Here is a 23,322-nt window from a genome sequence, read left to right as displayed (position 1 = left end):
AATTCAATTAAACTTTCCTTAACGGTAGAACCCACCGAGCTTAAACGCGATCAACGTACGCGGTTTTATAACAATTCCAAGGCTTGGTTTATTTAAAAATCCTACGATTCATATCATATGAAGGAATCCTAAGAATATGTCAGCCAGTTCCAAAGCTCTCTTGGTCGTTGCGAAAGGCATCGACCGAAGAGATCTTACAGAGAACCGGCCGTCGAAAGACAGCCAGGGTGTTTGAACTGGCGAACCATAGTGTCGCGAATATCGAAGAAGATGAAGAAGAAGGAGAAGAGGAAGAGGAGAACGCGGACTGTGCGAAGACCGGAGGCTCGAAATAATACGGTGCATGATATTCGATCTGTAGGTGGCTGTTTGGGTTCGGGGTTAAGGATCGCGTCCGGTTTCACGCGTTTTCACGATCGTTGGACAAATTCGGTGGCCACGTGCTCGGCTGTTAAAGGGGGTGTTGCGTGAGCCGACGGTCCTCTCTCTACCTCCCTCTCTCTCTCTCTCTCTCTCTCTCTCTCTCTCTCTCCGGATCTACTTCGCTCTCTTCCCTTTCTCTCGGGCCGGCCGCCTCTTTCTCTTGTTTGCCTGGCTCTTCCGCCCTTCTCGCGGCAGCTCTCCTAATAATAGCAAGCGGCACAGGACGAAAATAGGCCTGCAGAACTATGCAACACGCGGTTCAGGAATTTCATCGTCTGCTGACCTCGCACGGCCGTTTCCCTCTTCCTAATGAGACGGCCGCGGCGGTGTGGAGCGCGGGAAAACGTTCTCGCACGCGGCGGCCTCTCGTCGCTTATGCCTGACCAACCGATCGCTATAAATAAAAGGATCGGAAACCGGCAGGTCCAACCGTTCGGACCGATTTAGACGTCGGTCGGTCCCCGATCTCGAACCGATCGACGCGGCTCGTTCCTTGATCTCTCCCCTTTCTCTCTTCGCTTCCTTCATTCTTTCTTTATCGGTTCGGTGCTCTTATTCAAACTCGCAGCTCGTTCATCCTCAACCCTCCACCCGTCATCCAGGGTACAAATGATCCTAGTCTTCGGAAAAGTGACAATGACAATTAATTCCATACCCTCGAGATATCGAGGTCCAACAAAGGAGGAACTATGTTCCAGAACGTTGAAATTATATTCTGAAATTTTTGGGCCTCATAAAATACGATGGATTCGAATGAAATTACAATTCAATTGAAACTAAATTGCAATTCAATTAAAATTCGGTTAAAATTGAATTAGTATTAAATTAGAATTAAATTTGAATTAAATCAAGCTGCAATAACAAGGCATTCTTTTGATACAAAGTGAAACAGAAATGCAATGCGTCCATTGTGTACCAGCGAAGGATTGAATAACTAGAATATACGTGGATCTAGATGGGAGAACCGTTTTCATCGTCGCTGGTATAGAATAATCGCGGGAAAGACCACGTTTCAACGGCTCTTATTTACCGGAGCCTCTCTGCCGCATAACTCATATCCGAAGAGATTATCGCGAACGATCGGGAGGTGAACAGTGAACGAGAGAGAGAGAGAGAGAGTCGGAGCCTCGAGAATTCAGAATGTCTTCTCTGCCGGTAAATCCCGAGGCCTTAAAAGTTGCTCTGCTCCATCGTTTGCCAGTCTCCGCCTCCGCCTCCGAGGAAGCGTCCTGGAAGTCTTCTAATCCTAACGGGGTCTCGCTCGGGTCTGGCCACGGGCGGGGGGCGGGGGTGTACAGCGGTGGCGCGGGGCAGGGCGCGGGCAGGGGTCGCGAAGTTTAATCGATAGCCCGCCGCAATTTCTCGGGGGCCGGAATTAAAATTGCATGCGCATGATACATACGTCCCGGGGGAGGTAGGCGCCTTGAATAATTGAACGGGACAACTCGGTACAATTGCACGTGAAATCGGGAATTAGGTTGCCGGATCGGGAGCAGGGAGCAGCCTCGTTTCACGAACCTTTTTCCCGCGGTACAATCGGTCGAGGAGAACCTCGCCGAACAACCTTTGAATCTTCCGACGGACTTCTTTCGCCATTTTCCACGACTTTTCGGTAACTGAATCCAATTTACGTCATCACGTGACCGTTAATTTGACACGTTTCCGTCTGGGCTACTTCGAGACCAAGGTCGAGCCTCGATAGTCGTCGCTTTGAGCGCTCCCTCGCTAACCTCTTGATCCGAAAGCGACAGCGTTGTTTCTCGTGGAAATCGGGAAGCGTTCGATCCTGGTGTCGCAGCTAAGCGAACGTTGCACAGCGTTCGACGTTCGCATCGAAGATTCCGCGAAACGAGAGAACGAATCGAGAGAAAAATTGCCGGAGCTTATACACGGTCGACCGATTTTTCGAAAGCAATCAACGAGAGTGGGAATCTGCCGGAAGATCTGGGTGGGGGCCGTAAGAGGACGCGCCGGGGAAACGGGATTAGAATGATAGTTAATGGAATAAAGGAGAGGGGGAGGCAGCTGACCGGTATCGGTGGTGGGCGTCGAACAGTCTCGATAACAACGGAACGTGTCCGAGCTCGATCGGAGATTCCCCAGTGATCGATTACGTAGAATCAAAGGTAACAGGTTTCCTCTTCGTCTCTCGGAATTAATGAAAATTTCAGAGCTCGAGAGTTCTATTTCAATCAATCCTCTCTGTCGGCTCCGTTCTTCCGGTGTCTGGGAAGGAGACAGACCCGATCGGAAGGTTAGAATTTAGGATTATTTCCGAGTTGGTTCGATCGACGATCGCCGCGGATTCCGCCGCCGTGTCCGGACAGAATCGAACCGCGCGTGCATTCTGATCCGGAGAAACGCGAAACGAGCGGAATCGCCGACCCGCCGCCGGTGGCTTCTCCACCACACGGATATTATTTTTGGGCGTTCGGATCGAAGGCAGACTTATTTTGAGCGGCGGCGCGGCTCGCATTTATATCGAAGCCGCTTCTTTTAATCTTTCGATCGGACACGTTCGCGACCGCCGCGCCACGTCGGAACACGTTTACGAGCGTCCCAGCTATATTAGGGTCGTCTCAGGGCTCGTCGACGTGCCGCGGGTACACTTTTTAACGCTCTTTCGATTACTTTACGCTTATCTTAATCGTCTATTCACTTCTCGAACTGCGCCGTCAATCTACAGGACGATTGTCGAATCTCCAGAAACGATTATAGATATTTAAAGATCCAGAAATTTTAGGACTCTAGAACCCGACGACGCCAGCAGCATTGTAGAAATTAAAAAATCTAAAAACAGTTTGCTTCAGAGAATGACGAGGAGAGAAGTTCATGGTTAAGAATTAGCGTTAGTTTCACGCTTTGTACCAGCAGGTTTACACGGGCGGAGAGATGGCCGCGTTAGGGTTGTTTACATATGAGAGGGACTTGGCTGAGGCAGCGTTTTGACTAATTCGACCGCGGACAGATCGAGCGAAACGGGAACCTCGGCCGGAGGCGCGGGAAGATCGCACGAAAATAATCCCGATGGGCAGTTCGATTTTACAGTTTCTGGTGTCGGCGCTAGCCAGCCAGCCAGCCAGCCAGCTAGCTAGCTAGCTCGCTTGCTCGCCTGTAGGGACAGTTTCTAATTCAACAGCCCGGCCCGCGTATGTTTAGACGGGCTATAAATAATCGGCGGCGCCAGAATTTCGCTACACCGCGGAGAAATGTCACAGTCGCTCGACGAGCCGCGTGGTTCGGATATCAAGGTGCAGGCTCTCTCTTCTACAGGTCGTTACCGAGATCCGACGATTTCGTTCCTCTCGGCCAATTAACGTCGACGCGACTCCTCGGTGGTTTCCTCGATTTGCCTTCCGATTCTCAGTTGCTGGTGCTGTCGATTTTTTTTTTTTAACGAAGGAACCTACCTCGAATCGGCGAGGTAGATTTTGTAGATTTTTACTCTGGATAGATTGTGAATCTGTGACTGTATTTGTGACACGTAGATCGCGCTGCTCTCTGCAAATTGAACGAACCTTTCCGCGAAATTAAATCCGCTAATGAATTTTTAATCAAATTCATATCGCATTTGAAAACCGGATAACGTTCCGTAACAAGTTATCGGAGATCGATGAACAAGTGTATATAAAATCGCGTTAAATAGAAAAATTCAATGAGAGCCAACGAATTTCTTTGAAAAAGTCAATTTTATTTGGGGTTGAACGAAACCGGAGAAAAAGAGAGGATTCGATTTGAAAAAAAAACGGATCAATGAAACGAACGCGGAGTTCGATCGATTTCTAAAAAGTGCGAGGAAACGAGTGGGACGCATGAAAGGATTAAAATGGTTGAATCGCGGAACCATGTCGCAGATAGTCGACGAAACGCGGAGCGAACGGCGCCGCTCGGTAGACAGAGGAGGAGATCTAGGATGTTCGATTGGTTTCGATCCCGCAGCGTATCGCGGAATTTCCGTCGGCAAACACAAGCCGGAGACCTTGCCCCGCGATCGATCCGACCCGCTGACACAATGAAACCGTGGCGCTGGCTTGCGCGCACACAGGCTCCCGCCGTGTTCCCGGGTTAACTTTCCTTGTTGCCGAAGTGCAGCGAAATCTCGTTAGCCTCGGAATAATTAAAGCGCGAAACGTCCGGGGTTGGTCGCCTGCTCACGGATTAACGGGATTTTATTGTTCCCCGTAAAAACGTCTTCGAGGATCGCCGGCCAACGCAATCGGCTTGTTGGTTTCGCGAAAGACGAACGGGGTTACTGCCGCAGCGAATTCGAACAAAGGCCGGCGAATGTTTCGACGGAACGTTAACTGCTCCACGCCGACGAATCTTATGGGCGCGGAGCGGAGCGATGGTCTGCTCGGCGACGTCGCCTAGCACCGCTCCTGGAAACTGCGGCTCGTAATCCTGCCTTCGGATTCTATCCCCCTGCTAGTTCGTGCTTCATGAAAAACTCGGGGAAACGTTTCGCCGCTGATGCGCCGTTGTAATTGTTAGAACGGCGATAGCTAACGGGACGGGCTCGTTAACGCTGAAACTACCGGGCCGTTAAAAGCGACTCGGTATAAGTAGACGTTTTTGGTAACTAGACTGCGGATCTTTATGCAAATACACGTTTTCGCCGCGTTATTTTACGAAGATTAGAATCGACCGATTTTTTATTTTATAATTCTACTAACATTCGAGAGCCCCTTTCGTTTAAAAGTTTAAATAACGTTTAAGAAACGTTAAAAGTTATCAAATATTCACGGCGACACTGGGAAGCCGAGATATTTGTCATAGATGTATAAAAGTCACTGTCTAGATATGGTATCGAATACGTTAGTGGAGAAAGTTTGATAATAGAAACTTTGAAAAGTCTAAACGAATTCGAATCTCAAAGTTTCGCGAGGCAATGCGCGTCGGTTGGTATTACTTGGCCAGGGTTTAGCATTGAGCAAAAGTTTTCTCCGTCTACCGAAAGATTGCTCATTCTGAGATGCCTATCCGCAGTCTATCGATAACCTTGTTACCAGCTGCATCCATTCGGATTATTCTGTTGGTGATACGGACGATCGGTTGCTTGGGCAAATCAATTAATTTATGGTTAGTTTAATTGAATTTTATTCATTAGTATATACGGATGAACATCGATTATTGGAATCAATGTTCGAAATAATCGAGGTATCGATTAATTGCCAGGAGAAACAGGTCGCAATCTCGACAGCCGTAGAACAAATAATCTGGTATCGTCGACGGTTGCGCCGTTAATGGCAAAGGTCCCGAAACCGCAGTCTGCCAGACATTTCCGAGAAATAAATTGGTTCCGGACAGAGAGCGATCGTCGCCGGAGAAGACTACCCGTTCCGCGGGGGTGGTGGCGCTTTCATGTCTCCCTGAGCGACGTCACTGACATTTAGCCAAATGTCAGGTTGGATTTGGTTCGGTACCGCGAACACACGGCACACCGCGACACCTAGACGACTTTTGCCTCGGGCATTGCACGGAATCGCATTTATTTCCATAACGAAGCGGCGACGTTCGCTCTTCTAGCGGAATCAGCTCGCGCGCGCGGCCACTGTCGAGGAATAGAACCGTTGCTCTTTCCCGTTCGACCGTCGCTTCCGGTTTCTTTGACGGTCGAGCCGAGCCGAGCCGAGCCGAGTCGCCCCTCGGTCTTCAATTAAAGAGGCTGCTCTCGACCTTCTCGTCTCTCTCTCTCTCTCTCTCTCTCTCTCTCTCTCTCTGCTCTCTGCTCTCGGCTCTCGGCCTGTTCCGTGATCAGTTCGATCGATTTAACTCAATTATTTACTAATAACCTAATTATGCCGCACAAGGGACCGCTGATCCGAGAGCTTCCAAGCGAGGCCTTTATCCAGCAGCTTTCCGCGAGATTAGACGGGAACCGTGCGGCTATCTGCACACGTGTTGGCATTCGACTCCGGATTGATTGTCTATTCTCTGCCACGAGTCGACGAGTAACGCCATTCTGCGTTTCCGGGATTCTTAGTTGTCCCTATTCTCGAACCTCTCGCTGTCGCGACATCGACGATTTTACGGAATTAACGTAATCGGTCTATTCTTTAATAACTTCTGGAATTACGAATAGACGCGAATGACGGCTAGAATGATACAACATGGAACACAAGGCGTGTTTTCGAAAGAAATACCAGGGAAAATTTTTCTAGCGAGCAACGTCAACGAAACGCTGCAATCTTCTCCGTTCCTCCGCGAACAAAACCAGCGGCTATTGGATTCGTCGTCCCGATTCATTCTTGTCCGTCCCTCGCGAAGTTGCGACGTTCCTCCCCTTATTTACTAGATAGCGGGACGCTTAGAAAACGCTCCCGCGTAAAATTCGTTTCTTTCGCAGCACAAGCGCAGCAAATTTTCAAAGCGGTCCCGCGAACGTGACTCGAACATTCTCGTACCGTCTCTCTCGTCCCCGGAGAGATCGATACGCGGGATTCGTCGCTCGATCAGCGATAACAAGAGTCTCCCAGGCTTCTGCGTCGTCCGGTTTTCCGTCGCGCCGCATTCCGTCGCATACCGACGCCGTTTCGTCTTGTCCGTCGATAGGTACGTGACGACAAGCGGCGACAAGCGACCGAACGTTTTGTAACGGCCCGGAATTGTTTCACGTCCGATCGACGTCATTGTCTTTCGGGTCCTCGCTCGAATTTCCTGCTATTTTTCATGCGGACGATACACGTCTCTCCTTCAATTCGCCGATCAAGATCGTCGTCATTTCCTTGCTTCGACATCGGAAGCGACGCTCTTCTCTCTTGGAGCCTCTATTTTATTTATGTAAAATGAGCATAGCAGTCTTCGATTCTTAGACGACGATCTTTAATCGTATTTTTCAATTCGTTGCCGAGTTCGGAGTTTATAATTTTTTAAATAAAAATAACGCATCGTTATTCGATTCTATGACCAATTTGTTGCCCGCGGAAAGCCTCGTTTCTTCGCTTCGCACCTCTAATTCATTAAAAAACAGAAGGTGCACACCTGTACCGAATTCCTTGGTTCGCTTATCGCAATTGGCGTTGTTTCCTCGCTCCATCGTGAAACCGCGTTATCGTCGCCGACGAAATCGGCTGTCGCTCTACAAGATGTCGGCTCGATCTCTCCCGTCGGCTTATTTTTCTTTTTTTTTTTTATTGTCATAGCAGATTGGCAAACGGGCGAGAAGGCGGACACGCGTTGCGTGTCCCGAGTCGTGAGTCACGAGCTGCGAGGGGACTAGGAGCGATTAGATTAGGGCAAAAGCCACGGTGCAATTCCACGGCGCTGGCTTCTAATCGAGATGAATGATTGAAGGGGTGGCCGGGGTTTTTCCTTGGCGGGGGCTCGGTAACGATCCCGCGATAGCCGTGTTACCAGCGCTCGCGACACTCGCGCAACTTAGACAGTTGTTCCGAAGTATGGTACGCTGTTGACAGAACACCTGCATAATTGACGCGGTGCGCGAGCGGCCGAAGTTTCCGCGCCGTCGAAATCGCTATAAGATAATCATTCGAGCGTCGGAAGTTTACCCGAGTCCACGCGGACGCGTCAAACTTGACCGTTTATTTATTATTGCTCGGGGTCGTCGCCCTCGAACGCAGACGCGCTGATCTCTCGATGAGACCGCTGTTAATTATTAATCGATCGTCGATAACGAATTACGCGTATCCCGCGTAGGGTTAATAGTCTCGACGTTTCGTCATCTTCTGGAAACAGGATCACGTTCCAATCACCCCTGAAAATATTCAATGGAATTCTCGAGGACCGATTATTTACCGAAACGGCTTTCGAGCGTGAATCGTAGCCGGTTCTTTGTTTGCCCGGTGGTCCTCGAGGGTGGCAATTTTCTGCGAACGCGTCCACCCTCGCCGTTCGGTACCCCAGCGACGAAGGAGCAGTTCCATCGAGGTCCAGCCCTCGCGAGGGCCGGCGTCGTGTTCGCCGATCGATCGTCCCAAGACACGGCGAACCCGTGTCCAGAGGGAAAAATCCATCGTCCGGCCTTTGTCCGAGTGATTAAGGGACCTCGGCCGGGCGGGACAAAGGGGGTGAATTTCGGGCAGCATTTCATCCGGCACGCGGCGCTCTCTGTCAGGGTTCGAAAGGCATTGTCGGGAAGGCTGGAATGCCGGTGATATTCTTGGAAACTGGGACGGGGAAACTTTATTCCTGCCAGCGAGAAACTGGCTTCTCTCCCTGTACCCTCTCTGTGTTCCGTTCCCCCGTTCGACGACGTGCCTTATTCATCGGCGTGTTGTACACGTCGATCTCTCGAGCCGGTTCGAGAGTTTCGCAGAGACGCCCGCTTCGCGCCGCGCGAGACGTCGATAAGTCGGCCTGATTCGACGCTCCGCTTCCACTCCGCTTCGTTCCGCTTCCACTCCGCTCCGCGGCCGTGGTCGTTTTCCCGACTTAATTGTCACCGCGTTCCAGTTGTTGTTGCTCGCCGCGAGCAACTCGCTCGACGATAACTCGGCTTTATCGCGGCACCGCCTATACGATCCTTTTTCCACCCCCCTGTTCTTTGACACCGCGAGTCGCTAGCAAATGCGGACAAATGACAGTCCATATATTTAACTCTTATCGGAGATAGGATGTTAACTCCTGCGCGACATTATACATTAGGCATCTGAACATCTGACGTCCGATAAGAGTTAAAAGTTGAGCAATTCGATTGCTGACAAATTACATCCCCTAGCTTGTAACGCGTGTTTCGCGAAGCTAGAATAATCGTATGTCCCGAAATTTTTCTTCCGATACCGTAGGAACAATTCGAGAGAATTTACCGCGGGGTTACAGAAGAAGCTTTGGCTAAACAGAGAAAACGGCGAACGAATCGTTTCGGTGGAAGGGCTCGGAGAAAAGAGTCGTCGACGATTAGCACCCTCCAGGTATTCGGCTACAGACAATTGGCCGCGAATTGCGCCCTCAAAGAGCGCACGAGTGGACAAAGAATCGCGTACTGAAGGGTGCTCGAGTAAACAGAGGGTGGTCTGAGGGCGGCTGAGTAGAAAGAAGATTGTCTATGAACGGCGCCGAGAGGGGTGTGTAACTACCGAAAGAACTGTCCGTCGCGTGCGCAGCGAGAGCGGCGTCCTCGAAAGATCGCCGAGCTGTGCGGAACGTTCGAGTAGATAAAGAACACCTTGGGACAGGGTGCAAAGAATTCGGCCGAGCGAATTAAAGAACGAAAAAAGGCAGAGGCGAGAGGAGGCGGCGGCGCTTCCACCGCGGCGAAAGAGGGAATGCCCTTTTGACCCCGCGTTGGGCGAGGGTGGATCACAAACGGCTGCGGAGGACAAAGGAGGGTGAGAACGCCTTTCCCTTTCCGCGGAGGTTCTTCGGGGCTGGGTCCGCGTTTTTCAGGGCTATCCAGCGAACGCGACATAATGCCAGCCGCTAATTAGTCACGTGTCAGCGAGACGTCGTCTCCCCTCTGCTCCGCTCCGCTCTGACTGAGGGTATGCGAACCTTGACAACGGGGGAACAGCTACTCAACGCGTGACACGGTTAGTTATGGCTCCTTGGCACGACGACGAGATAAGTCATGCTCGGGACCTTCCTGAACGCCGCACACCGGATCGAAGCATTTTCGACAGTGATCCAAATATTTCCTATGCGATTCCCGCGCATTTGCAACGCGGAGAATTTTTATAGCCATCGAGTTGTTTTTTTACGAGTATATCGTATCCGTAATCGCATAGTTATTTCGATAGATCGCATAAATTTATATGACTCGTTATAGTGCTCTTTCATAGTTACTCATGCTGATACAAGTATCAATTACAATCTAGGAGATAGGTATGGCTTTATATCGCGGTTGGTGGTAGTCGACAGTCGTCGCTGGCGGATTACTCCAATTTCGGGTACAAATGGGTTAGCCGCATCGCGCGTTCTCCACGACCGTGCGATCTCTGCGATCGTGGATCGGTCGACTGCCTTGGAATAATCCTCGGTCTCGGGATTTTTTCGTTTTGGCAGCTCGCCGACGGCTTCCGTCAGCAATATTCCCCGTCGGATCGTTCCGGCCAAGGTGAGCGATTTTTCGGGGATTTTTACGAGCGGCGGAGCAGGTGTCGTGATCTCGAAATCCCCGAATAAGGTTGTACGCTAAAACCCAGCGACAGAACCTTCCGTTCGAGTTAATACGCTTTACGAGGGGATCGCGTGCCGGGCCAGGTGTAAGCAACCCGGTCTTGCCCGGGTCTGTGCGCGGGTGCGGGTGCAGGAGTGGTTCGGTTCTCGGTTCTCGGTTCTCGGTTCGGTTCCTCCTCATCGATTCGGCTGCGAGGCTGCGAGGCTGCAGGGGTCGACTGGTTAGATATAACTCGGATTTACCAATAATAGGAGGTAACTGGGTAACGCTGGCCAAACCGGCGCGGTATTACTGTACACAGTGTCTAAATTATGCCTTAGCTCGGCTATTTAAGCACGAAACGATGGGACCGTCTGCACGCCTCGAACAACCCGCGCCCCATCTTCTCTTCGTTTGTCCTTCGATAACTGCAAGCGAACCCCTCGTTTCGACAAACTCGCTTTCCAACACGGAGGATACCACTCTTCGTTGCACTGCGAGAAATAGTCACAGCTCGGGCTGCAGATTATTTATTTATTTACTTATTTATTTATTTACGGATAAAAGGTCCTTTCATATACAATGGTCGATTGCTGGGCGGTCCGTGGTAAACAATAATTTCATCATCGGATACGGCCAGCCGCAGCCACGCCGGTCTCGAAGCAACATCCTTCTCGAATTTTATTATGCAACGGATCCGGTCAAATTATTACCGATTCACTCCCAACCGTGTGTTTCCTTGGCTTCGACATCCAGGAACGTCGACTGTTTTCGACGGCAGGAACACGCGTATTCCTCGGGGATGTTTTTCGGGGACGAGGCTGTTTGGAGGCGTGACGCGGAACGAGATCCGACGAGCATTATTTTAGAGACGTTGCGGAAAAGCTTGCCCTTCGATTCCATGCATTTTTAAAACCGGCCTCTCCCCCACCCCCACCCGGCGAATCGCAGTGAATCGAGGCGAGGCGTCGCCTAGCGAGATTGGAAATGCTCGGAAGCGTTGACTTTTCCGATCGATTCGCCGCCGCGGCGCGGGTGCTGAGCGGAGCCGAGCCGCAACTTTAATCCTTCCGAGTGCTCTCGGATGAAACATCTCGTGACGTTTAATTACGGGATGTCGGCGTGACTCATTTTCGGCCGGTGACTCTTGGACTTGTCGAATGTCATCGGCGGGGCCACCCGGACGAGAGCACCTGCTCGTTGCACCGTTGCGCCAACGTGTACGAGCGACGTCGAACGACTATCGCATTTCCCGTCGGGATACGTACGATAACGCTCGCAGGAAACATAAATTCTGGTAAAGGGGCGGCTTTTATGTAAGACAGGGTTACGCGAGAGGGAGCATGGTCGAAGAGCACAGAGAAAGAGAGAGAGAGAGAGAGAGAGTAAGCGAAAGCTCGGTGTGGGAGATCGGATAGAGCTCGTCGAGAAATTTCATTCAAGATTAATTGATTCAATTTGCCCGGCCGTTTCGTGTGCCCGCTGAAATATTCAAGGGCCAAGACTGCATCTCGTGCTGCGATCACAGGGAAAAATTCCTTTCATCGGCTCGAACGAGACTCCGCAAGCTCCTCGAGATTGACCGCCGCGCGTCTCTTCTCTCGTCTACTCTCCGCCTCGGCGCTCGTCCCGGCTGGTCTCGTCGCGCGGGGTGAACGTTCCAGAAAACAGCATCCGTCTTAGCATTCTTCCGAGATTATACGGCTGGCTGGCTGGCTGGCGAACGTCGATGTCCAGCCAGCAGGATCAGCGCTGTGCGACGAGACCGTTCCCACCACTACGAGCCGCGAGGAACGCGGAGAACCAAAGTATCGACCCGGCTAAAGCCATCCCCGCCCGGCCAGACCGGCCAACCCTCGCCCTGACACTCTCCCACCACGGCCTACTCGCCTTTCCCGTATTCTCCGTCTCCGTCTCCGTCATCCTTCATCCTTCTCCGTCTCCACCGCCCTCGAGTTCGTTCCGCACCCCCGCGATCCGAGTTCCCTCGTTCCCTCGTTCCCTCGTTTCCTCGTTTTATGGCCGATAGAACGGGGCAGCGGATCCTCCGCGTTCCCTCTGCGTTTCGTACGCACGCTTCCTAAGCGTTTTCACGGGGAATCGAAACCCGAGGGAAACTAGGCTACACGGAAGTCGGATCCCGTGGGAGGTCTTCCGAGTCATTAGGCCGAACGCCTTATACTTTACGGTGCTCTGTTTTCTATAGCAAACTCTTCGAAATATTGTCTTCGCGATGCTTTAAGACCTGCAACGAATAAGCTACAAGATCATCAAAGATTAGGTTCCAAGATCTTCCGAGTTAACTTGTAATATCTTTAAAAAATTAGGTTTTCTTTTTAAAAAGATATACGCTGTGAAATCTGTCGCGGATCATTGAATATATCTTCTTCGTTTGTTGAAGAAGAAAGGGTCTCACAGTTGCCAGTATATATATATATATATCAGAGAAGGATAACTAACGCCGTTCCAACGATCGAACGGATCAACGATCGCAAGGTTGTTGCCTCGGCTTTGGAATTAACAGACCAGGTAGGGATAAGAAGATGGCTCGCGGTTCGCCACGGCCATCCGCTGCGCTAGCAGCATGATTTCCCTGGAGCCAGCGGATTCCAGTGTTCTCCGACAGGCCGTTACACCATGCGATATCGCGCCCGTTTCGGCGAACACGCGGAAATTCGGTTAATGCCGATGGTTCGCCAGGTGCGGCTCTTTCGGGGCTTGTTCGCCTCGCCCCGCCGCGCCGCGCCACGCCTCGCGATTTACGTCGAATGCGCGCGGCAAATAGTTCTGGGTGGTTTATCGAGGCAGCTTTCGCGAAGAGCTCGGGCGAGAAAGGCCGCGGACGAGCCGAAGAAAAGTTTTAATGGCACTCGCGAACCTGCGAGACGAAAAGTCATTGTGTTCGCGGGGAAAGTTGGCCTCGCGTGGGCGGGGTCCGCGGAATCTTCGCGGAGCTGCGACTACTTGTTTCGTTCTTGCCGCATTACTTCTATCTTTCCGAGAGACACTTCTCTTTCGTCCAATCAGTTGAAACAATTGTTATTATTCTTACAACGAAGACTACCAGAAAATAACGCTATTACTTCGACTGGTAAACGCAATTCTATTTTACTTAACATTTGTGCAGATCGATTTAATCGCATATAGGTTGGCGACTAGCAAAATGATGGAAAAACGGTCGAGTCACGCTGCGTGTTCGCGAGGTCGCCGTTTTCAGCGCGGAGAAGCCGTATCGCGATAAAACGCGATCGTATCGTGCGACTTGTCTCTCTGGAGAAACCTGAACGCGTGTCGCGATTCATCGCAATCGTGTCTAACAAACGTACCGGTTGCATCAAGGACGGGGGTTTGCTGTCACGGTTGAACTTGGGGAGCGTTTCGATCGGCGGAAGAGCGGGTTCCGGCGCAAGTTCGTAGGAATAGAAAGGGCTGGGATAAGGAAGGAAGAGGAGGAGAAGTAAGGGAACGACGTTTAGAGCAAGAGGGTGACTAAGCGGGCCGAGGTAGGGAGTCGCTGATCACTAGGTCGCGAATCACCCGTTCCACGTTGACCCCTCGGCATTTTCAGTCGGCCGTTCTTGGCCACAAAGCTCTCGGCCGCCCCGCCGCGTCCCTCTGCTTTCTTTACCTTTCGCTACACTCGCGCTTCAAAGCTTTCCTTTTTCTGTTTCGCCTTTTCCTGTGGACAGTTTTTCCGTCTCTCTCTCTCTCTCTCTCGCTCGCTCTGTCTCTCTGGCTCTCGCTCGCGTGTATCGTTGTGTCGCGCTATTCCGTGTCAACTGTCTGCCGGTGCAGTATGTAGAACAATGGAGCGGCGAGCCGAGACTGGCTGCAATAGTTCTGCCGACGTTTCGCATTCATCCGCGGCCGCGATGCAAAAAGGAGAGCTGCCGCGTGGCGCAACAACAAAAAAAAATGTACAGACGTATCAAGCGAGAGCGAGAGAGTGCAAAAGTGTAAGAGAGAGAGAGAGAGAGAGAGAGAGAGAGAGAGAGAGAGAGTCGGAGACGGAAAGGACAGAGGGCGGGGTGGCGGAGGAAGAAATAAAAACGAGGGAGAGGAGGAATGAATCGCTGGTACGCGAGCTTTGACGGGCCGGGGCCGAGACAGGCCGAGTGCATCGCTACATTAACGATTCCATTCGCCGTGTCGACGACCCACATCCTCCTGAAAAACTGTTACCATTTTCCTACCGTTTCTCTCCTCTAATGGTCAATCGATGCTCTCTACCGCGTTCCACTCGCGATCGTTATTAGTTACGAGATACCGAAGCTTCTTTTCGACACGGTAATCCAATCGATCGCGATACGAAAGCCTGGGCATCGATGGTGCTACTGAAGCGGTTCAAGTAGTTGACAAAAGAAGACACTTGCTACGTAGACTATTTTAACAATGATAATATAATATTATTGGAATTAGAATCAATTGCAGGAATAATACTATAATTTCGCACACTATAGTAGAGCATTCGACACGATCAAACAATACAACGATTGGTAGAGACAGAAACTATTTGCTAGATTGATCTTCGTGTCGAACCAATCCGTCGAAATTCAACGAATATTTATTCGATAAACGGTAGAATGACTTCGCGTTACAATAGCACGATCGTACGTCGCGTAAGTAACATGTCGAAAGGAAGCGAGACGAAAATAGAGAGGATTCTCGCATCGCATGAAAATCCGCAGTCTATCGATTGCAGCTCGAAACAGTTGACTCGTAATGCCGGTAATCCTATGGCGAGCGCTGTTTACCCGAACGTTGAACGGACTCGGGCAAGTGCCTCGAGTAGAATGAACCAACCAACCAACCCCCCGGTCTCTTCGCAATCAGTATAGAACAGCAGCACGGTGATTCGATTCTCGCGCGGCATCTCGAAGGTGTATCGGAGTGCGATCCCGTTAATTGGTGGTGATAATGGTCGCGGATAATTCTCGAGAGATCCGGCCGACTCCGACCAGTGTTGTGGATCAGGGATTATTTGGAGGACGGTGATTGCCGTCGCGTTTCCCACCCGTGAATTCTCCGGAACAATGGGACTCCGATAAGGGTGGCGTTCTCGAGAACCGTGTCGCGCAACCTGAACGCCTGCACGCGGCCCGACACGGCCCGATACACCTCATCGTGTGTGACGGGACACCGATTTTCTTGGACGTCATTGGCCAATCGTCGACGCATTTAAATCGTTGCCTACTTAATTCATTTTTCTGCAATTTAATGAGATGAATGGCTGTCAGACTTGATAACAGCCCTAGGTATGACAGATAACCAGTGACAATAGAGAGGCGAGGATATCGTGCAGTTGTTGGTAAAAATTTGGAGAGTCCAAGAAAATAGGTGTTCCGTGGCACCGCGCGAACCAGCGTGACGGTTCGCGATCGGTAGGTGCCACGCCGACGTGGAAGTAGGCCGAGTGGGTAACTATGCAAAGTGCAGGAAACACGTTTTACGATGCGTCACGTGACACCGATCCGTCCCGCTATAAACCCGCGGGTTAGGATTCTGCGGGGAATGCGCGCGCAGTCGATCTTTGCTTCCGGTCGGTGTCGACCGGAGCGTCTCCGCAGGGACAGCTCGATCTCCGAGCAGCCAACAGGCTGAAAAGCCCCGGATAATTACCGGATGGAGCGTCGATCGCTAGTCGATACCCCCTTGGGCTACCATCGTGCAGCGCGATATTCGGTCGCGCTTTTCTCGACTTCCGACTCTTGATCCCCGGTGTCGCCTGCACTCGAGATCAAGGGTATTTTGTGAAACGCTCGCGAGGAGGCGTGGCTCGCTGCGAGTAGGCGTGGCTTGGTTGCCCTCGAAGGAGCCGGTAGAGCGCACCTGGCCTAGCGCTACCCGACCCAGGCCTAGACCGCGCTCCCCAACGGAGATATTCCTCTCGCGGGGAAACAATCTGCCGAAACGACGATCAGCAAGCAGGGCGCGGGCACGCGGAGCGCCGCATCCCGTTTGCTTCCCGAAGCTTCTTTGCTTTGTCCACGCGTAAACCACGCGTCGTAAAGTCGTCGGATGCCCCGATAGCCGGCGGGAAGCGGAGGGGAGCGCCGGGATCGGCGCGATGCGATGGAAGCAAACAAATTGAGATCTAACAGAGAACCGTCAACTTTGTAAATAAACGGGGTCTCTTACGAGCGTAGCTTCCCGGCTTCCGTCGTATATTCAGCCGGCTCCGCGGATCCAAGGATCTCCGGGTTCATAAAACAGAAATATACCGGCGCGGTACGTAACGCCTATCTTCTAGCTAGCTGCTAGCGCGATTCTAGCGGGATGCTCGCCTAGCCGAGCTCTGGCCAGCTTGCTCGCCATTCCAGTTCGCCGGCGAGCCGCGTGGGGAATCGATCAGCGATAAAACGGGTCGTACCGGGACGCGTTTATAGCCGTGGAGAGAGAAAGAGCAGAAGAGAGGGAGGGAGGGAGAGAGAGAGAGGGGGTGGGGGAGAGACGGTGCACTTACGGCACACGGTCGCAGGATCCGTGCATGGGAACGTGCACCAAAGCCGGTCGCCGTGTATTTAAAGGTATCGACATTGCGCTTGTCGCCGACGCGGCTGCAAAAGACGCAACGGCGTCGTCGCCCCTAGCTGCCAGCAGAGAGAGAGATACACGCGCGTTGCCTCGCCTCGCCTCGCTCCGGCTCCGCTCCGCTCTGCTCTGCTCTTTGAAGAAGGCGGCGCATCCCGTCGCTCTCTTGCACGCCCTAGTTGCGCGTCGTCGAGCGAGTGGCTCGATTCAAGGCCGACACTGTCGCTCGACCACCGTTTCTGCGTCGGTGGGCTTCTCCGCACCTTTCCAACCCCCCCGCAGCCCCACGCGCTCCACTTCTCTTTTTATATCTTCGTTATAGATCCCCTTGAATTGTCCGTGGTTGGCCTCGTAGAGCCGCACCGCATCGCATCTCATCGCTTCCAACCATCCCCCTTGGAATCCAGGCGAAAATAGTCGGATTCGAGCTAGACGCACAACCGCCGTCGACTCTCTTCGGGTTCGGGGTGCAACGCGACCGTCGCAACCCCGACAGAGTAAAAAAGCCAGCAGCTGTGGGATAACCAATCGCCGCGGCTTTCGTTTCTCTTGATCGTAAATTAGCGATCGACTTATCGAGCAAGACGAATGACATTTTGTTAATCGAAAATGACAAAGTAAAATGCACCGCATTGAACGCGAATTGCCGCATGGTAGAATAATGGTCCGAGACCCTGCGGGTCTTGGTCGGCGTCACGGCGACAATTGCCGATTGAATCGGGCAGCTTCGAAAGAAGCACGTGATCGAGCTGTTCCGGTGAATCGCGGGTTAGGTCGCCGTGCAATCTCCGGTAATGATTGGTCTCCATGGAGACTGGGTAAGCGTCCGCCTCGCCCTTTTTGATCGCGGGCGGTTCGGTTCGGTTCGGAGACAGGTGGGACACGGCAGGAGGTAACGCAGGTGGAGTGCAGGGGCTGCTCTCTAGGCTGCGGCGACGCCGATGACGCCGACGACGCCCGCAGGATGAAACATTAAAGCCGCGTTTGCGCCGATGCGGTCTGCCTTGAACTACTTTCGAGAAGGATACAGGCGTCGGGCCTCCGCAACACGTCGTCCGCGAGGCTTGACCTTTCGTCCTACCGCGTTTCCTCCAGCTTTCGAGCTTCTCGGCTCGTTTTTTTTTTCCTAGAGAGGGATGACGGATGGCGTTTCACGAAGCTCGCGGCTCCCAAACCCGCTCTCGAGCTGTTGGCCGCAAAACGGATCGACGGATGCAGCTACGATCTCTTCGGACTCTGCCCGCGCGGTCTTCGAATTCCTTCTTCGCATCCTTGATATCGAAATGTCCGACCACGCGTCCTGCGGCCCGCTCGAACGAGGACCGAAACTTCGAGCAGGCAATCCCACCCTCGACGATGCAATCGCTTCATCGACGCCGCGTTGACGAACTTTCGACGTCGCTTCGGCCCGCCTCGTCGTGCAGGTGGATTTACACCCGACGCGACCCAACGCCGTGCTAATCGAGAAAGTTTGCCCCTCGAATGGCTCTCGAGCCGCGGCACCGTTTAAGAGTACAAACATATAGTATCGCCAAGTTTCCAGAGTCCCTGGTCTCGGCTCGATTAATCCGGCGGACGCCGTTTATCGTCCGCTTTCGTTGCTGCGACCCCCCGAAAACAAACTTCCTGCTCCCCTTTCGATCCTACCGTATCTAAACGTCGCTCCCAGCTTCTTGCACCCTTTTAACCCTTCGCTGGATGTCCCAGATCGTTCGAACGATATCCAACGAATGTTTAGGTCTCGACGGTATTGCTAGGTTTTTGAACTATGTGGTTTAATTAATTAATTAATTACTAATTCGACGCCCATTGTCTGTTTCAGAGGTGCCTTCTCGGTGGTGCGACGATGCGTTCAAAAGAGCACCGGCCACGAGTTCGCGGCGAAAATCATAAATACCAAAAAGCTCACGGCCAGAGGTAAGCGTTTATTCCTTTTACACCTAAGGCTGTAATACTCGGAACTACGGTAAACTACGGGGACATCGATGCGACTGCAGCGAGATCCGCCGCTGCACATTTCAACGGCGGAGACGCGCGACAACGTGGTCCAGCGTCAGAATTTCTCTTTAACGTGTTCAGAGTCAAAAAGCGACCGATCTCGCCTTTATTTGAAAATTGTTCCAATTTTACGGACGCTAATTATTTCTGTCCCGAGACATCGCAGTCCCGCTTTTCCTGCGATTCGACGCGATTCGACGGAAAGAGAGCTCGGACCTCTCTCCTCGCATCGAAGACTCGCCGTCTAAAAACAACGAGCGACGCCGTTGTAAGCCTGCCAACAAACATTCCGTCCCGACACGGCGAGCTCGGTCGCCAATACGCGGCAGGACATCGCGATGGTTCCTCCTTTATTATTCATTGTTAACAGGGAAAACGGTTCCGGCCGGTATTCGCGAATCCCGCGGCCCACCGTTCTCAGTCGTTGTCTGCCCCGCGAAACGATCCTCCACTGCCGGAGTAAACACCGGTCGGCCTCCGATCGATCAATATTCATGAGCCCGCGGTACCGTAACGTTCGCGAAATCTCGTGTACACGTTAATTAACCGATATCACCCGCGGTATCGATGATCGATCTTGTTTCTCTTCGCTCGGGGGGCGAGAGCGGAGTTGGCCAACATTTTACGCGGATCACGGTTACGAGGTGAAGACTAACGAATCCAAATTTATCTAGATCAAAATTTATTCGTATCAAATTCTATTGAAAATTATCGCGTGAATTTTCAATGGAATCCTCAATTATTCGAAGAGATAGAATAATTGACGACGAATTATAAGTTATTCGATTAAATCTTCGACGAAAAGAAATTCAGTTAAATTTCGATCGCTTTAAATGAATATTTACTCGTAAGAATCCCACCGCGATATCGTCGCTCGCCTCGTCTTCCCTAGGATTCGTCGATCGATAAATTTAGTATCGGCCCGGGGTCCGTCACCCGAGCAGCTGTACCGCCAGTTTTATTATCGCTATCAATCGATTCGTTGGCTGCTGTCCTAATGCCTCCACTGACTCATCCGAGATTACTCGGATACTGGGGAACGCTCGCTATACAGAGGCGACGAGGATGATTCAGCTGGAATATTAAGATACAAACAACGATCGCCCTCTGGGGCACTGTCCTGCCGACGGATAGTGCCGAAGACGTGCCCCGCTGGGCCAATTTTCCTAAAACGAGCTAGATAAACTAGGAGAGAATGCGCAATCTCGAGTCTTTAATTTACTTTATTTGTCGTATAAACGATAAGGCAGGTACTTAACTACAGATAGTGTAATAGAAAAATTTTCCGACACCATTTGCCGTGCAATTCTCACGCGAACGAGCCGAAGTTCGATTTCCGTCGGCAGCCTTGTTCCCTGAAGTGGACCCAAGACAGTCTTCCAATTCCATTGTCAAAGAGTTGTCGGACGAGGTAGTCTAAAAATGGCAAACGCGGCTCTGTAACGCGAACAGGTGCACTAACGGGTGACCGATGAGGGTGGAGAAGCTAAGGTGCCGCTCGGTAGACGGTTTCCAGCAACAAGTCGACAGGCTGGCTGGGGGAGCGGGAAGCTGTCGGAAGCTTACCCCGGCTGTCGTCTTCGATCGGGATCGAGCCGGGGAATCCGAGCGTCGAGAGGAATTTTCGAGGGTCGCGCGCAGAATGCGGGGGCAAGAATCCACTCGGGGTAGAAAAAGAATGGGTGCTGATCGTTTCTCTTCTTGCGGCTCGAGAGCCTGTCCCTTCTCGGTGCTTTCTCTTCTAATCGGAACGATCAACAAGGGGGAGTCGTCGGTTCTTCCAGGGATCAGTTCCTCCAGGCTCGCGATCTTTTTCCTAACGCGGCACCAGCTGTTTCATCGCAACGTATCTTAGTTAGACAGATATCACCGAACTCGAAGGCAAGTTTTTCACCAGTTTTCTGTCTCCTAGTCGACAGCGGATTACTTGGTTCTATAGCTAACTGTTCCGATTTATTCTATAGTATACGTGCACTGGTTTAATTTAGAGTTCGTTTATTCCAGTGTTAAAAATCGTCGGGACTCTTTACCTTTGCTTTTTAGACGAATCTTTAATTAATTTCAATCCTTTCAATTAATTTGAGTTAAGAGAATATTTGGTCCGATGAATATCGCGAAATATTTAGAACGCGAATTGCACGCGGTTGGAAAGCCACTCGGGAAAGGGAGGCTCGAGACCGAAACTCGAGCAGAAGAAAACACGAGCATCCCGGACCGGACGGTCCAGCTCGGAAGAAAGGAGCAACGATCGCCGTGACTTCCGGTCCGGAATAATTAATCGGGCACTCGACAGTTTCGCCGGCCATTTGAAATTCTGATTCGCGGCGGATATCAAAGGGGCTGTTGCGGGGGAGTGGCCCATCGATCCTTCACCCTCCGTTTGTTAGTGTCTTCGGCCAATTTCACCGGAAATTCCGATGCCCCGGGGTCGAGCACAGATTTTTCGAGATCTTCGACCTCGCCAAGCGAAGCGTTCTTCTTTCCAATTATTTTGGTTGTTCATTCCAGCTTCGATTCATCCTTCCATTCTTCTCTTAACTATATTAATATATTCTTGTATCTACCGTGGTACTCAGAATCAGTGTTAAGCATCAATCGATTGAAATTTGTCATTTGTTTAGTCATCTATTCGCGTTGGTCGCTGATTAAAATCGTAGAAAAATCGTCAACGGAATTAATTGACGAATTAGTTGATCGTATGAAATCTGAAATTAATCTACCTTACCGTAGCCACTTCTTTTCTGCTACTCCACTCCATCTTCAGCAACGTCTCGTTTCTTCCCCTTGAAATCCTTTTCCATCAAGCACGACAGTCCGCGAATTATTTTGCCGACTCGGTTCGCGGGGCAGCGATCAGATTTTCCGAGAGCCGCCTCAATAGGTCAAAGTTTCCCCTAGCGAGACGCGTTCTTTGACATTTCAGCCGACTGTATCCTCGCGTGGGCAGAAGTCCATCGAAGTTGGCCGTTGTCTCTCGTCCGGGTGACAATTTCCACTAATTCGTCGCGGCGTGTCGACAATTAATCCAAGAAGCGTTCTGTTGTCTGTTATCCTTCACCATCGGTTCGATCGTTTGGTTGTCGAGGTTCGGGAATGAAATTAAACGGAGAAAACGCGAGATTTAAAAGTCATCTATATATCAGGAAAATTACTAATGACGTACAAATGCGAATCGAAGTATGCAGGGGGGTTGAAGGCAGGGATTCGCTGGAACACCCGTATCGCAGCGATGGTAGCGGAAGGGTCCCGGGGATTGGCGTAGTCTCGCAGGGGCTCCAGGAAGCTGGAAGTCGGCAGGAAATGGCGGCGCAGAGCACAGGGCCTCGGTCAGGGAATCGCGCATTCGGTCTCGCGGCTCGCGCCGGATCACCTGCGTGCTGCGTCCCGGTCGGGCTGATTCAAGGTGAGCCCGATGCACCGATCGGGTCTTCCCTGCGCTTTATTCGTTGCAGAAGCGCAGAGTCGAACGGCGGCCGTGGCGGTAGGTCAAGAGGTTACTGGAGCAAGGTCGCAGCCGGTGGAAGAGGGTGCAGCCGTGGCATCCCACGGCCCGCGAAACACGCCGAGAGAAAGAGAGGGGACCGGGGATCGCCCCGGAGAGAAAAAGAGGGAGAGAGGGGGGGGGGGGGGGGGGGAGTGGCGGAGGCTCATCTTGCCTGCTTACTGCAACCTTTTTTCTTGCTCTCCAACCCTCGTTACCTTTCGCCTCTGCAGAGAAACTGGAACTGAAGCCAAAGATAGAACCAGCGGCAGCCACGCCAGCCGGTCCTAGACAAGTCGCGCCGAGCCGAGCCGAGCCGAGCCGAGCCGTGGATTAATTCCCTTAACAGCGAAACAATCGTTTCGACGTCGCTGAATCTTTCAGCGGCACCCGACCGCCCCTGCTGACCGAATTCCCTCCTCTTCCGAAACTTTATGGGGTCCTTAATTATTTTAGTTCGCCCAACGAAACTACTAGTACTTCTTCTTCTTCTTCTTCTTCGAACTTCTCCTCGTTAAAGAATCAGAGACCGCTCGTAGACGCTTTAGTTGCCTTCGCCTTCTTCCTTCATAATTAACCGCGAAATTTTCATTTTTCACGGGGCTGTCGCGGATAAATCGGACGAGTTAATACTTTACCCGATACGTAATAGGTTAAAAATCCTCGCCAGCGAAGAATTAAGTTAAGATTGCTCTAATTTAGCTATAAACGCGCCAGACCCGTGATCTACTCGATGAAAGATCTCGTCGCCGTTTCGAATCGGTTTCTCGGGTCGCGTGTCGGCGCAACAAGCACCGCAAACAAACGTTTCCGCCCCGTCTCGAATAAGAGAGTC

At 51.7% G+C, this 23,322-nt stretch overlaps 1 protein-coding gene across 19 annotated transcripts in view; it reads left to right on the top strand.

Moving 5' to 3' along the window:
• The window catches only part of Camkii (Calcium/calmodulin-dependent protein kinase II), a 94,660-nt gene that overhangs the window by 12,615 nt on the left and 58,723 nt on the right, over positions 1 to 23,322 (top strand). For all 19 annotated transcript variants that reach the window (XM_078180258.1, XM_078180260.1, XM_078180259.1 and 16 more), the window contains one exon: positions 18,831 to 18,925. In XM_078180258.1, the coding sequence (XP_078036384.1) occupies positions 18,831 to 18,925 (95 nt within the window). The remainder of the gene's footprint in view (positions 1 to 18,830; positions 18,926 to 23,322) is intronic.

The sequence above is a fragment of the Augochlora pura genome, chromosome 5 (genome assembly GCF_028453695.1).
Source record: "Augochlora pura isolate Apur16 chromosome 5, APUR_v2.2.1, whole genome shotgun sequence".
In the NCBI taxonomy this organism is placed as follows: Eukaryota; Metazoa; Arthropoda; class Insecta; order Hymenoptera; family Halictidae; genus Augochlora; species Augochlora pura.
The sequence above is the reverse complement of the archived record's forward strand: the minus strand, read 5'-3'. Positions and strand labels throughout refer to the sequence as shown.